Source organism: Anopheles marshallii, chromosome 2 (assembly GCF_943734725.1).
Source record: "Anopheles marshallii chromosome 2, idAnoMarsDA_429_01, whole genome shotgun sequence".
Lineage (NCBI taxonomy): Eukaryota > Metazoa > Arthropoda > Insecta > Diptera > Culicidae > Anopheles > Anopheles marshallii.
In genome coordinates, this window is record NC_071326.1 from 27,407,716 (window position 1) to 27,426,327 (window position 18,612).

General features: G+C 41.6%; 1 protein-coding gene across 1 annotated transcript; it reads left to right on the forward strand.

The window, feature by feature from the left end:
• The first annotated feature begins 3,509 nt into the window (after positions 1 to 3,509).
• Positions 3,510 to 9,781, forward strand: LOC128707616 (uncharacterized). The gene is made up of 7 exons (XM_053802575.1): positions 3,510 to 3,591; positions 6,059 to 6,553; positions 7,302 to 7,507; positions 7,891 to 8,104; positions 8,411 to 8,729; positions 9,389 to 9,513; positions 9,645 to 9,781. The coding sequence occupies exons 1-7, from the start codon at positions 3,510 to 3,512 to the stop codon at positions 9,779 to 9,781; spliced, it is 1,578 nt and encodes a 525-aa protein (XP_053658550.1).
• Positions 9,782 to 18,612: the final 8,831 nt, after the last annotated feature.

Genomic DNA, 18,612 nt, shown 5'->3' on the forward strand with positions numbered 1-18,612 from the left:
GCGGCTAAATAAACAGTAAACAGAACGATTATTTTTAATGAAACGAACAAAAACAAAGAAACAACAAACCAACCCAACGGACCGGCGGAAGCATTTTTAACGAACCGTGGTTGTTTGGAGTTTTCTTGGAGGGCGCAGGACGCCGACGTTTCATCGCTATTCCTGCTCCCACCCTCACTGGTGAAAAGCAATGTCTCACCTTCCGTACCGTGGGCAAGAAATCAGGACCACGTACACGGAAAATCGCTACGGGGACCTCTCTGGGGTCCGACAGGATAACGATTTTGCGGAAACTGTCTAGAAAAGGTCCTCCGTACGGTCCGTACGGACGGAACACAGAGAACAAACAAAATCGTACGACCGAACAAAGAGATAGCAACGGCGGTACAAGGTGCGCGTCACAGGCAAGGTGAGCCACGATGCTCCTTCCCGGTTTGGTGTTGTGTTGTTGTTTTCGGCTTCGTTTTATCTTCCACGTGTCCGTACCGTAGACCTGGGCCGGCTAATGGATGATTTAAAAGTTTGCCTTGTCTCAAATCATGTCACAATAGGTAAGGAATTTTTCATTTTACAAAGTACGAAAAAACTTTTCTTTCCCTGTTAGTTGTCCGTTCCGCACCGGTTCCGCTTGGGTGGAAAACAAGTGCCACTGGAAAGTGTAACCAGCTACACCGGGACCAAACGCTTCGGGGCCTACTTGTGCTGAAGTACATTCTGCCCGTCTTCCGGCAAAGGAAAAGGAGCAATTTTAATTAAGTGAACCTTCTTGGCCGAACCGAAAGGTGTCAGATCCGTCCCCCTAACACCACAAACCCTTCCCATAGGAGCGTCAACCGTATCCGTGTGGTACACATGGGTGGTTTAAAAAAAACAACAACACAAACAATTCTTTTTACCACCCACGAACAAACGTACGTGTCGGGTTCGTTGGATGTTTGCGGATCACCCGAACTTTAATACATCAACGATAATGGAGCGGTTGGTACGCCCGTGGGCAAACATAATTTGGGGCACATTACTTACCATTAGCCTCTATTAAATTTTTAGAAACATTATCCTTCTGCTAGCGTTCGCGCTGATCCCGGGATCATCGGGATGGATAAATAAGGTGCACGGAATGAGGATGAAAATTGTTATTACTACCAGTTATTGTTTTTTGCCATGGAAAAAAGGGATAGTTTCGAACAAATAATAGCAAATCATGGTTAAGCAAACTTCTGCAATATAGTATCTTAATAAGATTATGTTGTCAGAAGAACAAGAAGAGAACGGCTTTATGGTTTACGCATTAAATACGTTCAGGTTAATTAGCATACAGAACAAGCTAGAGAAGCGTCCCGCAAAACGCCCAAAGTTATGCAATCTTTTTAACAAAACATTCTTGAAGAAAGTTCGGCCAAGATCGCCAAGTTGTTTGCAAAAAAAACCCTGTTCATGAAAACAAATGATATGGAAAATTAATGCGTTGAAACTTGAATAACTTTACGCATTATCAAATAAGGCTAGAATTCACCTATCGCGTGTTCTCTGTACGAACATTCGCTTTTGCACTTTATTTTCATCTCTTTTTCTGTCAAATTTTCTTGACTGATAGCTTGTTGCGTTACGTTTATACCTGAAACTTTAATGTTTTCGCTTTTTTTAAATAAACCGCTACTAAGTAATGCTTGCAGAACGCAACATACACTTCTCACACCTTCTTTTTACAATGCATTTCCTGTTTATGGCTGCTCACGAAGCATCTCGCATAGTTAAGTGAATGCATTCATTAGTATACGTGTTGAGCAATTGGAACATTGCCGGGCAGAAATGCAACCCGGATGAAAAATGAAACTACCGAATGCTAATGGGTGTTTTTCGCTACGCTCAATGTTCATCGCACTGTATGAAAATTTCTTCTAAAACACCATCGTTGGCAAATTACCACTAAAATGCTGCACGCTTGACACACACACACACACACACCCATTTGGAACGGCATCCAGCTCGGCGTCTTGGCGTGTGAATAGCAGTGGTGGAGCACAACGTTCAGTCCATCTCTAAGCCCGGACACATTTCACACTCACACATAGTCCAATCGCGCATAGGTTCCCTGAACGGAACCACCGGTCGTTGGCGTTGGCCATTTATCATTATCAGCATCCGACGCCAAGGGATGCAAAGATTCCCGCACAGACGTCCTGCTGACTTCCGAAAAAGAAAGCGAGGCCGGCCAAAAGAGAGAAAAAAAAACACACACACACCAAAACTGCTGCAGAATGCGTCCCAGCGTCCGTCTGGCTGCGTTGTTCATAGCCATTAAATATTTCACCGATATCTTTCCATTGCCTCCACCGTCTTCCACACGTCACGGCCGATTGTTTCTGCCGCGATTGCACCGCCACTCATTCGATGCAGGCCGGAGTTCTCAAACTGACGGCCAGTAACACACACACACACGGACAGAAAAACGACGAAAATGATCGGACAAATGAACGCAACGGAAATCATAGAGCGCTGTGGATAACGAGAATTTATGGAGGCGATTTATTTATGAATGCCTTCCTTCCACCAATCAGCGGGACATTGCCGGCATTGGATGTACACTTTTCGGGGTGGCGCTTTCCATTGTGGTGCGGCGGTGGGTGTTTCTTTTGTTTCTCCCACAGTGCTATCATCATTTTCTTCTTGATTGAGTTTTTAAGCGATGATACAAAGGAAAAACTGGAAATAACAAAAAATCATCAATGAAATCAACTGACATCCTGTTGTATTTTCGGTTTGTACGGTCTTTGAGAGTCAGTTGGGGTTTTTCAATGCTTCGAAAATGATTTTTTACGCAGTAAATATTTATGAACAAAAACTACCTCCTTTAAAAATGGTGTTGCTTGTTTTCATTTCATTATGGTTTTTATTTGGGTCTAAAAAATGGATGGTCCAGAAAATGGATTCGTTTCTCCCGTCATAACCGCCATACTTCACTTCATCTTAGTGCATGAATATGCCGGTCGCATTATGATCATTTCAAGGATAAAACTCACACATCCCAAGGTCGATTTCTTAGCCTAGAACCTTATAAATGGCATTAGCCAGTAGTGAAAAAATAAATAATCACTACAGTTGTCATGAATAAATAACCAACGTTAAAGTGTCAAACCGGTGAAAAATGTTGCACAATCAAAGGTGGACGAAAAAAAACCCTAATTGATAGCTTTATGAAATCTTCTTTAGGTATACCCCTGCCAATACAATAAAGTTAGCTGCGAGTGAAACAATATGTATCTGACCGTAAATGAGTGCGCAAAACGAAGTGGAAAAAGACATCTGACAATGGAAATCAATTAAGCGGTTCAGAATAATGTTGCAAGCGTATCGTCAAACCACAAACTAAAATTATTCGACACGTGTGGTTAATGAGATGGAAACAGTGGATTCGGTTCAGTTGTGTGATGTGACGTTGGTTGATGGCACGATGGAAACACGGTACCCTCTTTAAGCGAAACCATGTGGATAATGCAAACGACCCTGTGATGACATCGTTGGGCTGCTTCAAACATCAATGCAACAGTGTCGCAATCGCGACCATTGTACTTCTGCTGACGATGATGATTGGTAAGTGTGCAATGATCGTTTTATGCTTCCTTTATTAAATCAGTCCATCGCATGGTAACACTCAGCTACAGAACACTCAATTGAAGCTTGCGCCCTCCCAGGAATTTACTTCTCCATCTAGAAATAACCTGTAACACTGTTTGTGCTACTTACAGCACCAAACTTTGCCTTCCTGCGGGACTCTATAAATGTTTCCGTTTTGTTCATTTGCCTGACCATTGTTAATCGGGGAAAATTAACGTTCAATTGCTCGACCCCCGACTAACATTCCCTTGATGGTTATCTCTCCCAGCATGAATATTCTGCCCAACTAAACAAGGTGTAACAGTTAAAAAGATAGCGAGTGTGTAGGGAATATACGCAATCGGCTAAAGAAACAAACAAAATCGAGCGGAAAAGTTTTGCTCCACCATTCCCGAGCTGCTCTCCGTGGAGTGTCGAGTTTCTATATACAAAGTTACGCCCAAGCATTTGCCGAACAGGAGCGGCAAAAGATGATGAGGGAATTTTCAACAAGACTTCAAATTGCTTCCTGAGCAAATCAGCGAACGTTGATCATTTGGAAGATGAAGATGAGTGTCCGTTCTATGCCGCCTTCTCGAACCAGTCGGAACCCTTCAATCAAATGTCTGGTGAAGAGTGAATACCGGGAACGGTTGAAATAGATTGCGATTTTAATCGTACCATGGCATGGAAGCGTGATTAGGCATCACTTAATGGTAGGAATTGAACCAATAAACTCTAACTTAGATAAGAAAATCGATTATTCTATCACCGATTCTTCACTGTGCCTGTTGCGACGATAACTCTCAGTGAAGGTTAGTTGATGTTAGTTGAGTTGTTTATTTTGCTTCCTACTTTACAAAATACGCCTCAAAGTATGCAATCGTTTTTGTTTTTAATCCTTTTTGTAACTTCATACGAGGATTTCAACTCTATGTTTAAAGCCTATTAGTTAAACATGTTAAATTGTATGGATTCCTCGTTCGTTAGAAATATTCATAAATTCTTTTTCGAAAGCAATGTACCTCTGTCTGAATTAAAGGGGTTTGCTTTAAGTCCTCCATTCGTAACATACACCACAACGTTAAATTTCCTTTGATTATTGTTACCTGTCGAAACTGATTGATCATTACGATAAATACACATGATTTACTCCTATTTACTACTTCAAAGTGTCGTTGGCATCCAATACAACCCTACTCATCCAACATCCCGGTGTATGAACCAGGCCCCATCGAATGGTTTTAAAATATTCAACAACATTTCGATAACATTAAGATTCATACGGTGTGATAGCCCGAGTCCCGATTGAAGATAAGTCAGCACGAGCTACCATAAATCAACTCGTGCCGTCCGCCACAGATAGAGCAACAATATTTCAAGGGTCACTGATGTTACGGGCTTATCTTACGTTGCTCATCAAGGAAACTAATTGGGTCCTGGCTGTGTGCTGGCTAGTTTAAATTGGGGTAAACCCTTTGCCGGTCATCCCTTCGTTATCCGTCATCATGTCTAACGTGTTGCTGTATCGTTTTTCCTTTTTGTACCCGTAATGTGTGGTTTACATTTCTCGTACGGAACAACATTCCCGGAAAAAGGTGCCTACCTGGTTTCTTAATCATTCGAGTATGCTTTTGAAAGTTTTCGCTCTCTCCTATCGGACTACATCGAAGGATGATCTAACGCTCCGAAGATTGATGTAATTTTAATATCTTCTATTTGTGTTACCTTGGAAAAATCCCTTTTCTTGTAGTTTTAACCTACAACATACTTTTCCCTTCCTGATTGCTTAGTATCCATTAATGCTATAAACAGCTAAGCACTCGACAGCACGTAAGCCAGCATGAAAAGAAACCTACAAACCGTCCAATGCGCTTACAGTTGTACTGCCTGCGCGTACAAAACACGATGAGAGCGTAACCATCTGGAGCGGAAAGTAAACAAAAGGAAAACTTAATAAATGCTGTTCGCGGAAAATTTCTTTTGGAGCATTTCTGCAAACAGCAACTGCAGTAAATGGGTGCAAGCACTTTTGAAGAATGTACTTGAAGCACTTTCCTAGTACAAAGCTTTCTCTTTATGGTAATTGAATAGCAACATTACTCACTGCTAAACATCTCATCTAAAGAAAGTGAAGTGCACCGCTAACAAATGCACGAAACAAGAATACTTCTTTACCATTTGTGGATGCACAGTGCTTTCTACTTTATTTATTTTATTTTTTATACTACCTTAGGTATATTCATAGAATAATCCAGCAGTTCGAAGCAAGAGTAGATGTAATCATCATTAAAACAATTTTAATATTTTATAAAGTGATAGATATTGTACACATGCACCCTGAGCCGATTTGTTTTGTCATCCAAAATTGACCCATCATTTACGCATAATGAAACACTATCATTCCCTACGAAGAACTGAGGATAAGACTCGACTCCGTATCTATCCGTTGCCCTATTTGCAGATGTACGAGAGCAGACGATGCTGACGGAGCATCCACCAACCACGGAGGATCTACAATATTCTAAACAAATCACCTCAAACAGTAGAATCCAATCTCCGACAATGTCATCGTCGGCAGCGACAACACCGTCCCCTCAGTCGAGTCCCGTGCCGGCGACAACTACCTTCTGGTTGGAGTCGTCTACGTCATCGGCGGCTCTGCCGGTGACACCGTTACATATGGCAGCACTGCCATTGCCGTCATCGTTGACAGTGCCGGCTGAGAGTCTAATCCGAGATGTGACATCGGCAGTAACGGACACGTCGACACGTCCAGAAGGGACGGCCGGGCAGGGAGCGGACCCGGGACCGGTGGAAACGACGCACACAGTACCATCCGGTGCACGATATAGCCCTACCGGGACGCTACTGGGCGGTGTCTCCAGCGATGCAGCGTCAACGGCCGTACAATACGACGGCAGCAGTGCAAACAGCAAATACACAACTTTTCGACCATGTAAGTCTGCCGTACGCGATGGGAAAAAGCGAGACATCTTGATAATCGATTTTGCAAGGTGTATCGTACGGAACACATCTAGATCCGGGTTTTATTAGTTGTTGATCTGATTAATCGTTGCTTTGAAAGATGCCTCTAAGATAACAAGACTTATAAGAGGAATACACAAGTGTGGGCATCATCATGCTACAGCTTATCGATCGATGGATTATTTCTCTCGTCAAATAATTTTTTCATTTTCCATTGGATGCAAGAGCTTGCAGTCTCTTGCTGTGCTTTCTTTTATTAATTTCAAGTTCGGTAAGACCTTAAATCTGTGCCTCGCTTGCTTCTGTCGTTCAAACAAATTGAAGATCTCTTGCAGGTTTAGGCAGAATTGGTTGGTCAAAGTATGTCTTAGTAAGCTTTGAAAAAACTTTGTATGACGCAAGTCGGACTCATAGTGAGACAGACTCGCAGTGCTAAGTGGTAATTTGAGTTGAATATCGAAATGATTTTTTAATGATATGTTGGGTTTCAGTATTCTATTGAAGCCATAAAAAATAAGACGGACCTTGAGAAGCGTTATCAGAATACTACTAACAGCACAAACATACTGAACGAGTATCAAAAAACTCACTTCAATTAATCTTATACAATCTTATAATCTTCAAAAAACATGGCTAACCATAATCTAATGTATCCTCTAATTAACATTGCAAACACCTTCATACCCAATCTGTTTCCCTTGTGCTACTTTTTTTTGCAGTACTAATACCTACCTTACCTGACGTGCGGCGTAGTCGAATTGTCCATTCGATGCCTTATCAAAGCAAGCATCATCACGAACGTCATTGGGGTCCTTTTTTCGAGGAACCGGTCAACGTGACTTCCGGGGCGGCCTTGCAGGTTGGATATCATTTATCAACGGAGGCTATCCTCAACTGTAGGGTAGGAATGCTTAAAGATAAAACGGTAAGCATCATCGCCATCGCTCTGTCTACCGCTCATTATTCATCCTACCATCCGGCCGAAGATCCCAAGCAGCGAAAGAAAGGACGTGCCTACATCTTGCCATACATGAAATCGTGGCAATATTCTGTTTCTCAGCACCCTGACCTAGTTGCTCGCCACACCATGGACGAAGTGGTCCGATGGTGGAATTGATGGGAAAGAATCAGTTCCACCCAGAGAATGCTACGGACGGACGACCCGTGGACTGGCGAAAATTAATCTTATCCGCACACTTACCCTTCTCAATCGTCTGCAATCGGTAGTGATGGTGTGTTTTATCTCTTCCCCTCTTTATTCCGACAACGTTTGCGGCATGTATCGGACCGGTGCTTCGTACGCGGTAGGTGATGTGGATACGGCGGACCACCGATAAGGTGTCGTTACTCACCGTTGGCAATAATACGTACAGCGGGGACCCGAGGATAAAGGTCAAATTTCAATATCCCAATAATTGGAGGCTACATATCAACCCGATCAAATCCGACGATGCTGGACTGTACATGTGCCAGGTGTCGACGCATCCTCCGCGAGTGTTTGCAACGAATCTGACCGTCTTGGGTAAGTGGAGTCACGCACATCGCTCGCCTTAGATTATCTTGCAGTGATAAAGAAGGGCTCGTTTTACAGTGTGAGATTGTTTTAGTCGTGGAATCTAAATAAAATCGTCACAAATGCAATGCGATCAGAAGACAGCCATTGATTCAGAACAAGGCTTTTACGGTTAATAAACAGCACCAATAACTCATCTGAGAACAATGTTCAACTCTCACTTTAATGAACTGCTTCAAACATCGTCTTGCGCTTTTGCTCGATTTAAACGATTTTCCTTTCCGATTCCATTACATTCTGTTCCACTCACCAAAGAACCAGCCGTAAGAATAGTGGACGAGATGGGCTACGAGTTCTTCGACCGTTACTACAAATTGGGCAGCACGATCGAGATATCCTGCCAAGTGTCGACGTCGTATCTGGCGAGTCTTCCGCCCAGTTCCAAGTCCGTCGCCCAACAGCAACGCTCGAGGACTTCTGTTGGGGCACAGGCGAACACGTTGGACGAGATGGCGAAACAAGGCACCAAAACCACCAAAGACGATAACAAACTGTTGGATTCGACGGAGAGAGGGTTGATAAGCTGGACCAAGGATGGCGCCGAGTTGCCGAAGGACGTCAAGATGAGTTTTAGGTGAGTTTGGAGCATGTGTTTTTGCGAATGAGGGTGCTAATAGGTTGACACACGATTGTGTCATGTTATCGTTTATCGATAACTTGAATGCCTTATGATGGTGCCCATTTATTGATAACATATTGATGTGAAAGTCATCATAACGCGAAATTATACTTACATGTCCAATTTGCGAACGTTATTCAATCGACCATTGCTATGAAAAGGGATCATATTGATGCGTTCTAGGATTTATTTAAAGTACACCAACTTATTGCGTGGTGTGCTGGACTTTCGGAACATTAATTCAAACGAGAATGCCTTACAGACGTACATTGCACGACCATACAATTTGCTACTATTGATAAATGCCCAAATCTGTAGTCCTTTTCCAACTCCAAACTGCACCATTGTAGCCATCGTGCAGCGCGCCATTCACTTCCGTTCCATTCAAATGCGTATAATTTATCGTCGGTAGCAGCATCAAATGAAATTCTGTCCACCGTTCCTCGCCAGCACAGTATGACGAGGTCACCATCAAAGCAAAAGCGTTTGTCGGACTCAAACGATCCGTTTCGGACCCATCACGCGTTCCCGCCACTATTATGCCGAACCGTGTGGACGTGTTCTTTCGTGACCATCGCTTCTAACCGTCCCCGTTCGCTTTCCCCATTTCACAGCGGCACCAAGCAGTGGCTCATCAGCCGGATATCGATTCTGCAGGCAAATCGTGTCCACAATGGCGTCTACAACTGTACCGTTGCCGGCAGGCAGAGTCGGTCGGCTCAGGTGCAGGTTCTGAACGGTACGTATGCGTAATAGGATTACTGTCAGCCTCAGTTCAACCAGTGCGATAATGAAAATTTTATTGTCTTCGGATCTTGGCGCGGTACGGCACTTTTTCCCTCTGCGTTACGGCGCTCCATTCAATCACAGGTGAAACTCCGGCCGCTGTTCAGCATAATTTTGGCCATCGCAAAGAGACATTTGTGCTGTTCGGCATCCGCTCCACCATGGTGGCAATAAGCTGGTGCGCACTGCTAAAACTGAGCTGGTGGCAACTGTGCTGTTAATTCGTCTGTTCGTCGAACAGTCTTGGGGAGACGATTCCAGTGAAGGAAGCAACACAAATGGAAGCATGTTCTTGCAACTCACAGCACAGTTAATTTCGGCTTATCGGAAGAAGTGTGTGATTGCTAAGGATGACCACACTAACTACGAATGGGTGAGAATTCTTATCGTTTGACAAACGCACCCGGAATCGTATCGAAAAGTTCATTATTCTGTGTAGGAAAATGTGTATCGATCGCAACAGTATGAAGATTCACGTACACGGGGAACCATTCTCTGAATGGTGTCTTCATACAGAGTTGGCAAAGCATTGTATGGCAAGGTTTCTTCAAACGAATTCAAAAGTCAAACTCATTTGAGTTCTTCACCGGTTGAGAGAAACGTTAGAATAAAAATAAAAAAAAATCAAAATAAACATGTACATACAATAAGTTACTAGGTAAAGCACATCTTGTTATTAAATTGTATAAAGGCTCATTGCGTGTTTGGTTTTCACTACTCTGCCGTCACAGTAATGAACATTTATAGGCTCTACTTCTCTATTTTACACATTGGTTTACTGATCGTGATATAAATTTTACGACACTTGATGTGAGTGATTGTTGAAATCGTTATTTTTATAAGCAATCCAAGTGTGGAAGCAGGAAGTCGACCTTTTCATCTTACGATTAGTTAAAGCCAACACTAACCGCGACGGTTTATATTGTAACTGATAGCTGTTCATGCGTAAGGTAACAAATACACGTGTATCCTGATTGTTTAAGAGGAAAAAGACTAAGTTACGAACAGGCAACCATTTGCGTAAATTAGCTAAACAAAACACCCGATTGCTCACTGGCGAACCGATCCGCGAACGATGCAAAAAGCAGCAAAAAACATGTATTACTACGTCAAATCAATTGCAAATATACAACAACAACAACAAAAAAAAACTCGTCTTACACAACACACAGCAGAATCAAACAAAACTCAAGTCACGAAAACTTTGCTTTCCGCATATTCGGAAAGATACATTGTATGCTACAACTATACCAACCAGACAGAACAAGTATTAAGGATAAACTAAACTTGAAGTATTCCGCTAAACAGTAAAAGAAAGAGAGAGAGAGACAGAGGGTGTGAAGGAATGCAAAAAATATATATACCACCAGAGAAATGGGACGTCTCTGGCGAATGTAACACAACAACAGGATGGTGTTTTGATTGGTGTATCGGAAAAAATTGATTTGTAATATCACACAGGGTAAGTAAACGAATGCATTTCCATTCCCACGATAGTATGGTTTTGGCAATTTGTGATTCAGTTGGAACGTTGTACGGTGTACTACTGGAGCTATGGTCTGTCCAGAGAGAATGCGTCCTATAAACCTTCGGGCAAGATCAAGGTTTACATACCATCAGGTACCGCATACTCCTAAAGAGAACTGTTAAAGGATGTTTTTGACTTGTTCAGTGCTGATCTTACAATCTGTATTGCTTCCCGTCACAGGTAATAGTCAAGAAGTGTCTTTGGTTTCACATGTCCAAAAGATATCTACGTTCTGTTCAAAGATGGTGAGAACAATTAGAGACTCCAAGTGGTATCAGTCTTCGCATGGTTAGACTGAAAATCCGATCCGGACTAATCCCTCGTACACGGGACAAACTATCCTACTTCAGGTAAATAGAGTCAGAGAAAGGCAGAAATGGCAGGCCTCTAGACCTCTTGAGGTTGTTGTGCCGAAGAAGAAGCTCATAAAACCACCGTTGGTTTAGTAACGGTTTACAAACAGTTTGTAATAACTTCGTTAAATGTAAAATTGCCATCCTTAGACGAAGCTATACCGAACTTCATTCTACAGGCACATTCCGATTACGATACTCTGTTTTAGCAAAACTTACACGTTGCGGCACGTATTTACGCTTCGATTTTGTTTTTTTTTTATCGATTTTTTCACAAATCGAGCAACTTTTATTGCTTCATTTACTTTACGCTCTAGGTCACGTTACGTTCTTTCCAATAATTTAACACATCACCCCAATAAGAACGATACGATACTGTGGCGTAAATCGTGGCCAAACTAAATTTACACTTTATCGTTTACCAAGGGTTTTGCGTTACCTTCATGCAGCTGAGATGCTTTCATTTATATGTACCGAAAGAAAAAAAAAACTCCCACCCGTGGTTCGTTTCCGCCTAAAATGGTAAAAGCCGTGTTTTCGCTTTTCACTGTATTCCACCCAGGAATGTATCGTTCCTTATCTTTCCGAAATAAAATTCGCTTTTCTTTCAGGGTTCCCAGGGGAAATTTGTGTCGCGACACAATTCAAAAGATGACAATTGAGACCCATTTCAAAGATATTGGAAATGTGAGCGATTATCTTAGAAAGGAGAAGAATCAGATAAAACGCTTTGTGTAAAAGCACCAACCTGCCAAATAACTCCATGCACTCTGCTGTTCTTACGCTGTATTTTTTGTATTTTTTGGTTGTATTTTTGATTGCACAAAACAAAAGATGAAAAAAGCTTCAAATCAAATTATTCCCAATACCTTAGAATGATTTTTATCAGTTCAGGTGACAGTGCGCTGTATAACGATAAAATTGTTATAATAGTTCAGATCAGGCATTTTGATGTAACGTTACAGGAATTTGTCATGCCAATTGCATACTTTTAGGCAATATTATCAAAAGAACCATCAAGGTATGCTATCTGCATCGTTACGCGAACATCCTGTTTATCTCCATTTGTACGATAAACCGATCTTACCGATAACATTATTCAAAGCTTCCTTGGATTCTCCAGTAATCGCTGTATCATTTTCATTTCCTTTCACATTACAACCAGGTGAATTTTTCACCAAGCTTCCCAGAATCGTCAAATAATCTTCAAGCATAACATCCATCCTTCCATCCCGTTTTCTACGAGGCATGATGAATAATTAAAATTGTGCCAAAGTAATTGCAAAAATCGATTCCAACGGTACCCAAGCGAATGGGAGCTTAAATGTTGGCCGTTCGTCCACATCAAAGGGTTTACGATCCAGCAACAGAACCGAGCTTCCGATCCTTATAAATCTGCTCTGATCCTTTCCTGCTAATTATTCTGCCAATTTGTGTCTTTTCCCTGGATGCTGGGCTAATTTCCGGCTGTGCTAATCGTCGTCTTCTTACTTCGATCCGGTACGGTAGATGATACTCGCTATCCTATTAACTTCCCCGCAATGGGCTTCTATTTCGACGGCAAGAAAATAAATGCGAGTGAAAAACGGGAGCGTTGCGAGCTGTTAAATACATTTGATCACATAGTTTGGCAATGATATAGACTTTCTTCCTGCTTCCAGATGTGCGTTGCGTTAAGCTCCTTAACATATGCAAAATGTGGATATTACGTAGCATGAAGAAGCGCCGTACTACGGTTACTTTCACGACGCAACGCAGACAGGTTGCTTCACAGACAAACGAACCGAACCGTAAGCACACCAGCAATTCAACACGCAAATAAATCACTTCATCACTCAACCGTAACATAATCTGCTAAATGCTCTCCGACCATTTTTGCCTGTACCATGAACAGATTTGAATTAACTTTACAAAACGGTCCCTGCCTAACGCATGACCGAATCGTATGGCCCGATGGTGCTATGATTCTTCCAACCTTGTACATTGCCCGTTGCCCAAACCCGTACGCAGCGAAAGAATCCTTCTGGAAGGAGAAAGGTTTGCAACGTTTCTTTTGATTGAATTTGAGAACGATTGCGGAAACCGACAGCTGATTTGTTGTTTTGGAAACATTCGCTTGATATGGGTACGGGTAAGGTTTCCATCCTACCCCGGGTCCGAGCGTTACGAGTTAATGTTACGGGGGTTTTTGTACAAACGCTGGACAAACCCTACGTCAAGTAAGATTTTCACCGAGTCATTCCTTGACAGTCCTTAACCTTTTCCCCGGTATGCAGTGAATGGGTAAAGCCGTTTATTCATCACATAGCGTGATGGGATGCATGAACAAATTGGAAGGTAAGTAAATGGTTAGTATTACAGATTTGAGGATTTCATCTTAATCATTCGAGTGGTTTGTGAAGGTTTAGGGTATGCCTGCTAATTAAAACGTTCTTGAAAGGAAGTATGAGTTAACTGCTCATCAAAAATCTAACAAAAAATTGTCTAGGGAATTCTTGAGAAGATTGACACAATATTTTCAGTGTAATTAGTTAGAAGTTTTACGACCTGCTTTTGTAACAGTAGGCAAATTTCAATACGATGTATAGGAACTCCCATTTACATGGCTTCATTATGATGATATTCTCTCAGATTACTAAAACAGTCCAGGTCTCAGTTAGTCTTAAACATAGTCTAATATTATTTAAACTACTAAGGTTCTAGTTATCCGGGTTTCTTAAACAAAACAGAAACACCCAGCGATATTTTACTTACATGTAAAACGCACGGAACTGCTCTAACGATATGCGCGTTTGAATATTCGCCCATTTCATCACCGACATGCCGCTCATGGCGCTATTCAACCGTATCTCTTTTTTTGTGCCATTCCGTTTTGCCTCCACTGGGAAGCATTTCTTTCATTTGCTGCCATGCTTCTGCCCCACCACGATGGGCTTCCTGAATGACTCTTAATTCCAAGCAGTCAGGCTAATTCAATTCAGCCTGATTGAGATAAGCTGAATGTGTAATACGCACCGAAACGAACGGAGATGTACAGGGATCCAGATCCGACGCATCCGCAAAGGCCAATGTCTATCTAAGCACGGTCGGCTTTGAACGAGCAGTAGAAATAAAAGGACACTAAAGAGTTCTTCAATGCGCGCTCCCAATGCACTTTGAATGAGGGCACCATTGAGCTTTTGTCGAGGAAGACTAGGGGAAAAAATATATTGACGCAAAATGAGTGTTTTTTTTTCCTTCCATCTCGCTTAGGGTGAGATTTCTATGATTAAAATTATATGTTGTTTTTTTTTCTTCGTTTTCTGCTCCACTATACCGTTCCGCGTCTTATGTTCTAACGCCACTCAAGGCTGCCGACAAGGAACGGCCAGGAGGTTTTTGAAAAACGATCCCGGAAAGAGAATATCGCCATATTCCCGTACGGAAGTGTGCTCAGTGTTCACTTTGCTCGCACCAGACCATAAAGTCTGAAGTACCGGAAAATGAAGGCTCAAGTCGCTTCCTAAGAGGGTGTCGGAGTGTGTGTATGGGCGTGCGGATGGGTTTGTTTATCTAGATTTTTTTCCCCCACTTTTATCTGTTTTACTTTGCACCAAAGTTTTTCCGAACAGGGCCGGGGTTGGAAAGAATAACGACGGGTCCATTGAAGGCTTGCTTGTGTCATTAGAGACCAGCTGTTGTTTTCCTTGTGTTTGGCTAGTTTATTGCCCGAGAATCATGAGGATATGGTCAGCAAGTTGCAAACGATGAGAGTTATTAAATATCCTTTTGGAATTAATTTATTTTCTAACGCTTGTTCGATTCATTAGCGTTTCTAACACTCTTAAAACCCTGAATGTATGGAATTACATTTTGGTAATCTATTTTGGTAGTGCAAAACACTTCTCTGCATTCCAAACGTTCCATAAACTAGACAAGCATCTCAACTAAGGAAAAAGGAATAAGATTCGAAACACAATATGTACTAAAAGATCGATCCCACAGTAATATGAAAGACTGTATGCTCCATAATACTATAGAGTCCGCCTAGCGTTATGCAATCTGCATAACAAAACTCTCTACTTACAATTTATTCCATCTTTGTTCTGACATACCCAGTCAAATGATTGCTACATCTTTTAAGCATTAATAATTAAATGGAAATTTAAAATAACTCTGTAAAAACGATCGTGTTTATTTCCATTTATCCACTTTTTATACAACGATAATAGCCCAGCTTTCCTATCTTTCCTTGAAGAATATTAGATTTCCAGTTTAAAAGTTGAACATTTTTCGATTCACCTTGCTACACTCGCTTCCACAAATGGTTGTGACGAATGTAAACCCGTTGTGCACACTGGTAGAAGGGAGACAAGCTTTCTCGCATAACATCAATCATCATTTGAATTCACTTGCACGGATGAAAACGGATCACATCTACTAAGCGGGTGATCATTATTCACGATTAACTTGTCCTCAAGGAGATGAACTCTAGCGAACCTGGCAAAGGATACCCACATTCGAATGGGGTCTCGTGGATCGTTTTCCACACGTTTGGTGCCACAATGCGATTTAAAAATACACCTATGAAACACCGCAATTATTGCATTATACGCTTCGTCACACTAAAGCACATAACATAACACCCACGCACACGGACGGCTCCCATACTTGACACCCGCACACATGACTTTATTGGACGGCACGGTTCACATCGTGCTCGCTTCCCTTCCGCTTCACCATGCAACCGCGAAACATTATGAGAATCGAGCAGCTGTGGCTAGAGATAAACACTCTAAACTGTAAAGAGATTAATTTTGCGAGTGGTTTCGTTTGAATGAATCCGCGTCGTTAGTATGGTTGACTGACCCCGTTAGTTGAACCGGGCATTTGATGCGATTATGAGTTTCATTCATTTGCATGATCAACACCCTGGGAGCCGGTGGGAAGGCAGTAGTTTTTGTGTGCTACATTAATTTTAAACAATTACTCGCCATTATGGGGCTGTAATTAAATTCAAAGCCGATTTTCTTCTAGCGCAACACTGATCACCGCTTACAGTTGATGAGTCGCTTAGATTACCAATCAAAGATGTCATAATTTGCCATAAACACTATCCTTTTAAAACACCGTGCTAAAGAGTGATCGAATTTAAATTTGATCGAATACCATTGCCTTACAAGCGATGCTCAAGTAAATACAATCACAACCACTCTAAGACTTTGTCCGGTCCATAAAGTCCTGCAAGGCAAAGCCCTTCTAGAGAGTACCTTGCAAAAATATGCATAAATGATACGCGAAATAGCAACAAACCGCGCTGCTGAAGATAGCCAGCACACCCGGAAATAAGACTTACCATCGCGAAACGGTAAGCGTAACAAAGTTCTGCTGAAGTACAAATTTACATCTACTTCCGCTGCATCGCTCCTTGCTTTTTTTTGTGCTATGCTTTGTTTTGAATCGGACATTGAAATGAATTATTCATAACTGGGTCCATCTTCCTATGCGTAGTGGCGGTCGGTGCTTCGATGTGGCTTCCCAACTTTCAAGCCGTGAGTCGTGAGGTCGTCAAAATATTCCCCTTCGGCCAAAATATCCACCAATTAACCCCACCACCATTGCCAACTGGCTGCTATAAATTTGCATGATTCATTTCACATTACAACGTTGTAAAGGTCTTTTGGGACACCAAACCGTTTTCGAGCATGTGGAGAACATTTCACAACCTAAGAAAATGGCGTTGGAAGGGTGCTTTTGTATTTCGAGCATGGAATGGGAATAATAAAACAAAATTTGAAAACTGCTTTTTGTTTCATGAAACATCCATCTCTTTTATTTGTGCCTTCTCAGCTGTACCGCTGCAACCTTCGCTCGAAGCAACTGAACAAACCAATTGAATCACAAATTATGGTTATGTTTTCCTGTTTGCCCCTTAACATACAATTAGCTTCCATATTGCACCCGAAGTTTTTAAATGGTTTCTTTGCAGAGTTCTTGTTCTTGATCCTTTGCACACAACACATGAACGATCAGCGAATAAGGAGCACAATTGTAAAGACCACTGCCAGGATGCCAAACTATGCTTAAACAGATAATGGAGATTTAATACCACCGCTTATGGGAATATGGCTCGGTGGTAGTGGGAAACCAGCACTAGATTGTAATTTCCAGCTCAAGAACTATTTTAAATCCTTCTTGGGAAATGACGAAGGTGAAAAGGAAAAGCCGTACAAAGAGGCTTCCTTTCTCTGGGGGCATATTATTCAATTAATTCAGCGTTAATTACTTCGCTGAAATATTCCCCGAAACTGTTTTCCTGTTGGGGGAAGGAGTGGACCCAGTTTTGTAATTATTTTTCGTAACACATTAATATCTGTGTTATTTCTTTGTGGTGTTTTTAAGAAGCAATTTAGAAGCAAATTTGATTTACTTTATTTTCCTGCCATCGCTTGCTGAAATAAAAAACGACACATCGCTTTATTATGTGAACCGTTTTCTATCAACGTTTTACTTATTTCATACAAATTTTTCGCTCCGATAGGCCCTAACTGTACAAGCGAAAAAAGAACGTAGCGCAATTTAATGGAATATGGTTGTAAACCGGAAATTTTCTGAAGATTGATGAGCCAAACGGAATATGCATGCCGCATAGGAGCAAAAGTTAAAACTTGCTACTCATGCCGGAATGAACTGCGACCAAGCGAATTAAGTTTAAACTTCCACATTGAATTAGTAAAGCTTGAATGAGTTCAGTGAAAATAAAATTATCATTAGGAGAGAAATTATGCTATTTAGTGTAAGATGTTCGCAACCAAGAGATATTCTCATTGAAATCTTACATGTCGATAGAATAAAAACATTGCCGGAAATACCAGCTTTTGCAGGAAACAAAGCAAAAATTAAATTTCTCATGTGCCAATACCACTACATCCATAGCCTTTGCGCTTGGCATTGGGTCAGCTTGCGACGATCAAGAACACAGCGGCTACGCTCAACATGGTTCCTAATTAATTTCGCTCTGGTTGTAGAAAAGGTAGAGAAAAAGCGAAAAGTCTTCTATCTACCAAAACCTTAGGGCCATAAAAGCGTGCCAACGAAAGTTCTTGTTAAAGTTCATAATCATAATCACTTTGAACCGTAAACTTAAGCCATGGGCATTGCTTGCTGTCAATGAAGTTTATTTTGAATAATT

Bases quoted from the DNA above. Each gene is read 5' to 3' on its own strand.
- LOC128707616 (XM_053802575.1), top strand. From the start codon at position 3,510: ATGACATCGTTGGGCTGCTTCAAACATCAATGCAACAGTGTCGCAATC. The intron at 6,554-7,301 runs GTAAGTCTGCCG...TTTTTTTTGCAG, and splicing joins ATACACAACTTTTCGACCAT to TACTAATACCTACCTTACCT. The intron at 8,105-8,410 runs GTAAGTGGAGTC...CACTCACCAAAG, and splicing joins AACGAATCTGACCGTCTTGG to AACCAGCCGTAAGAATAGTG.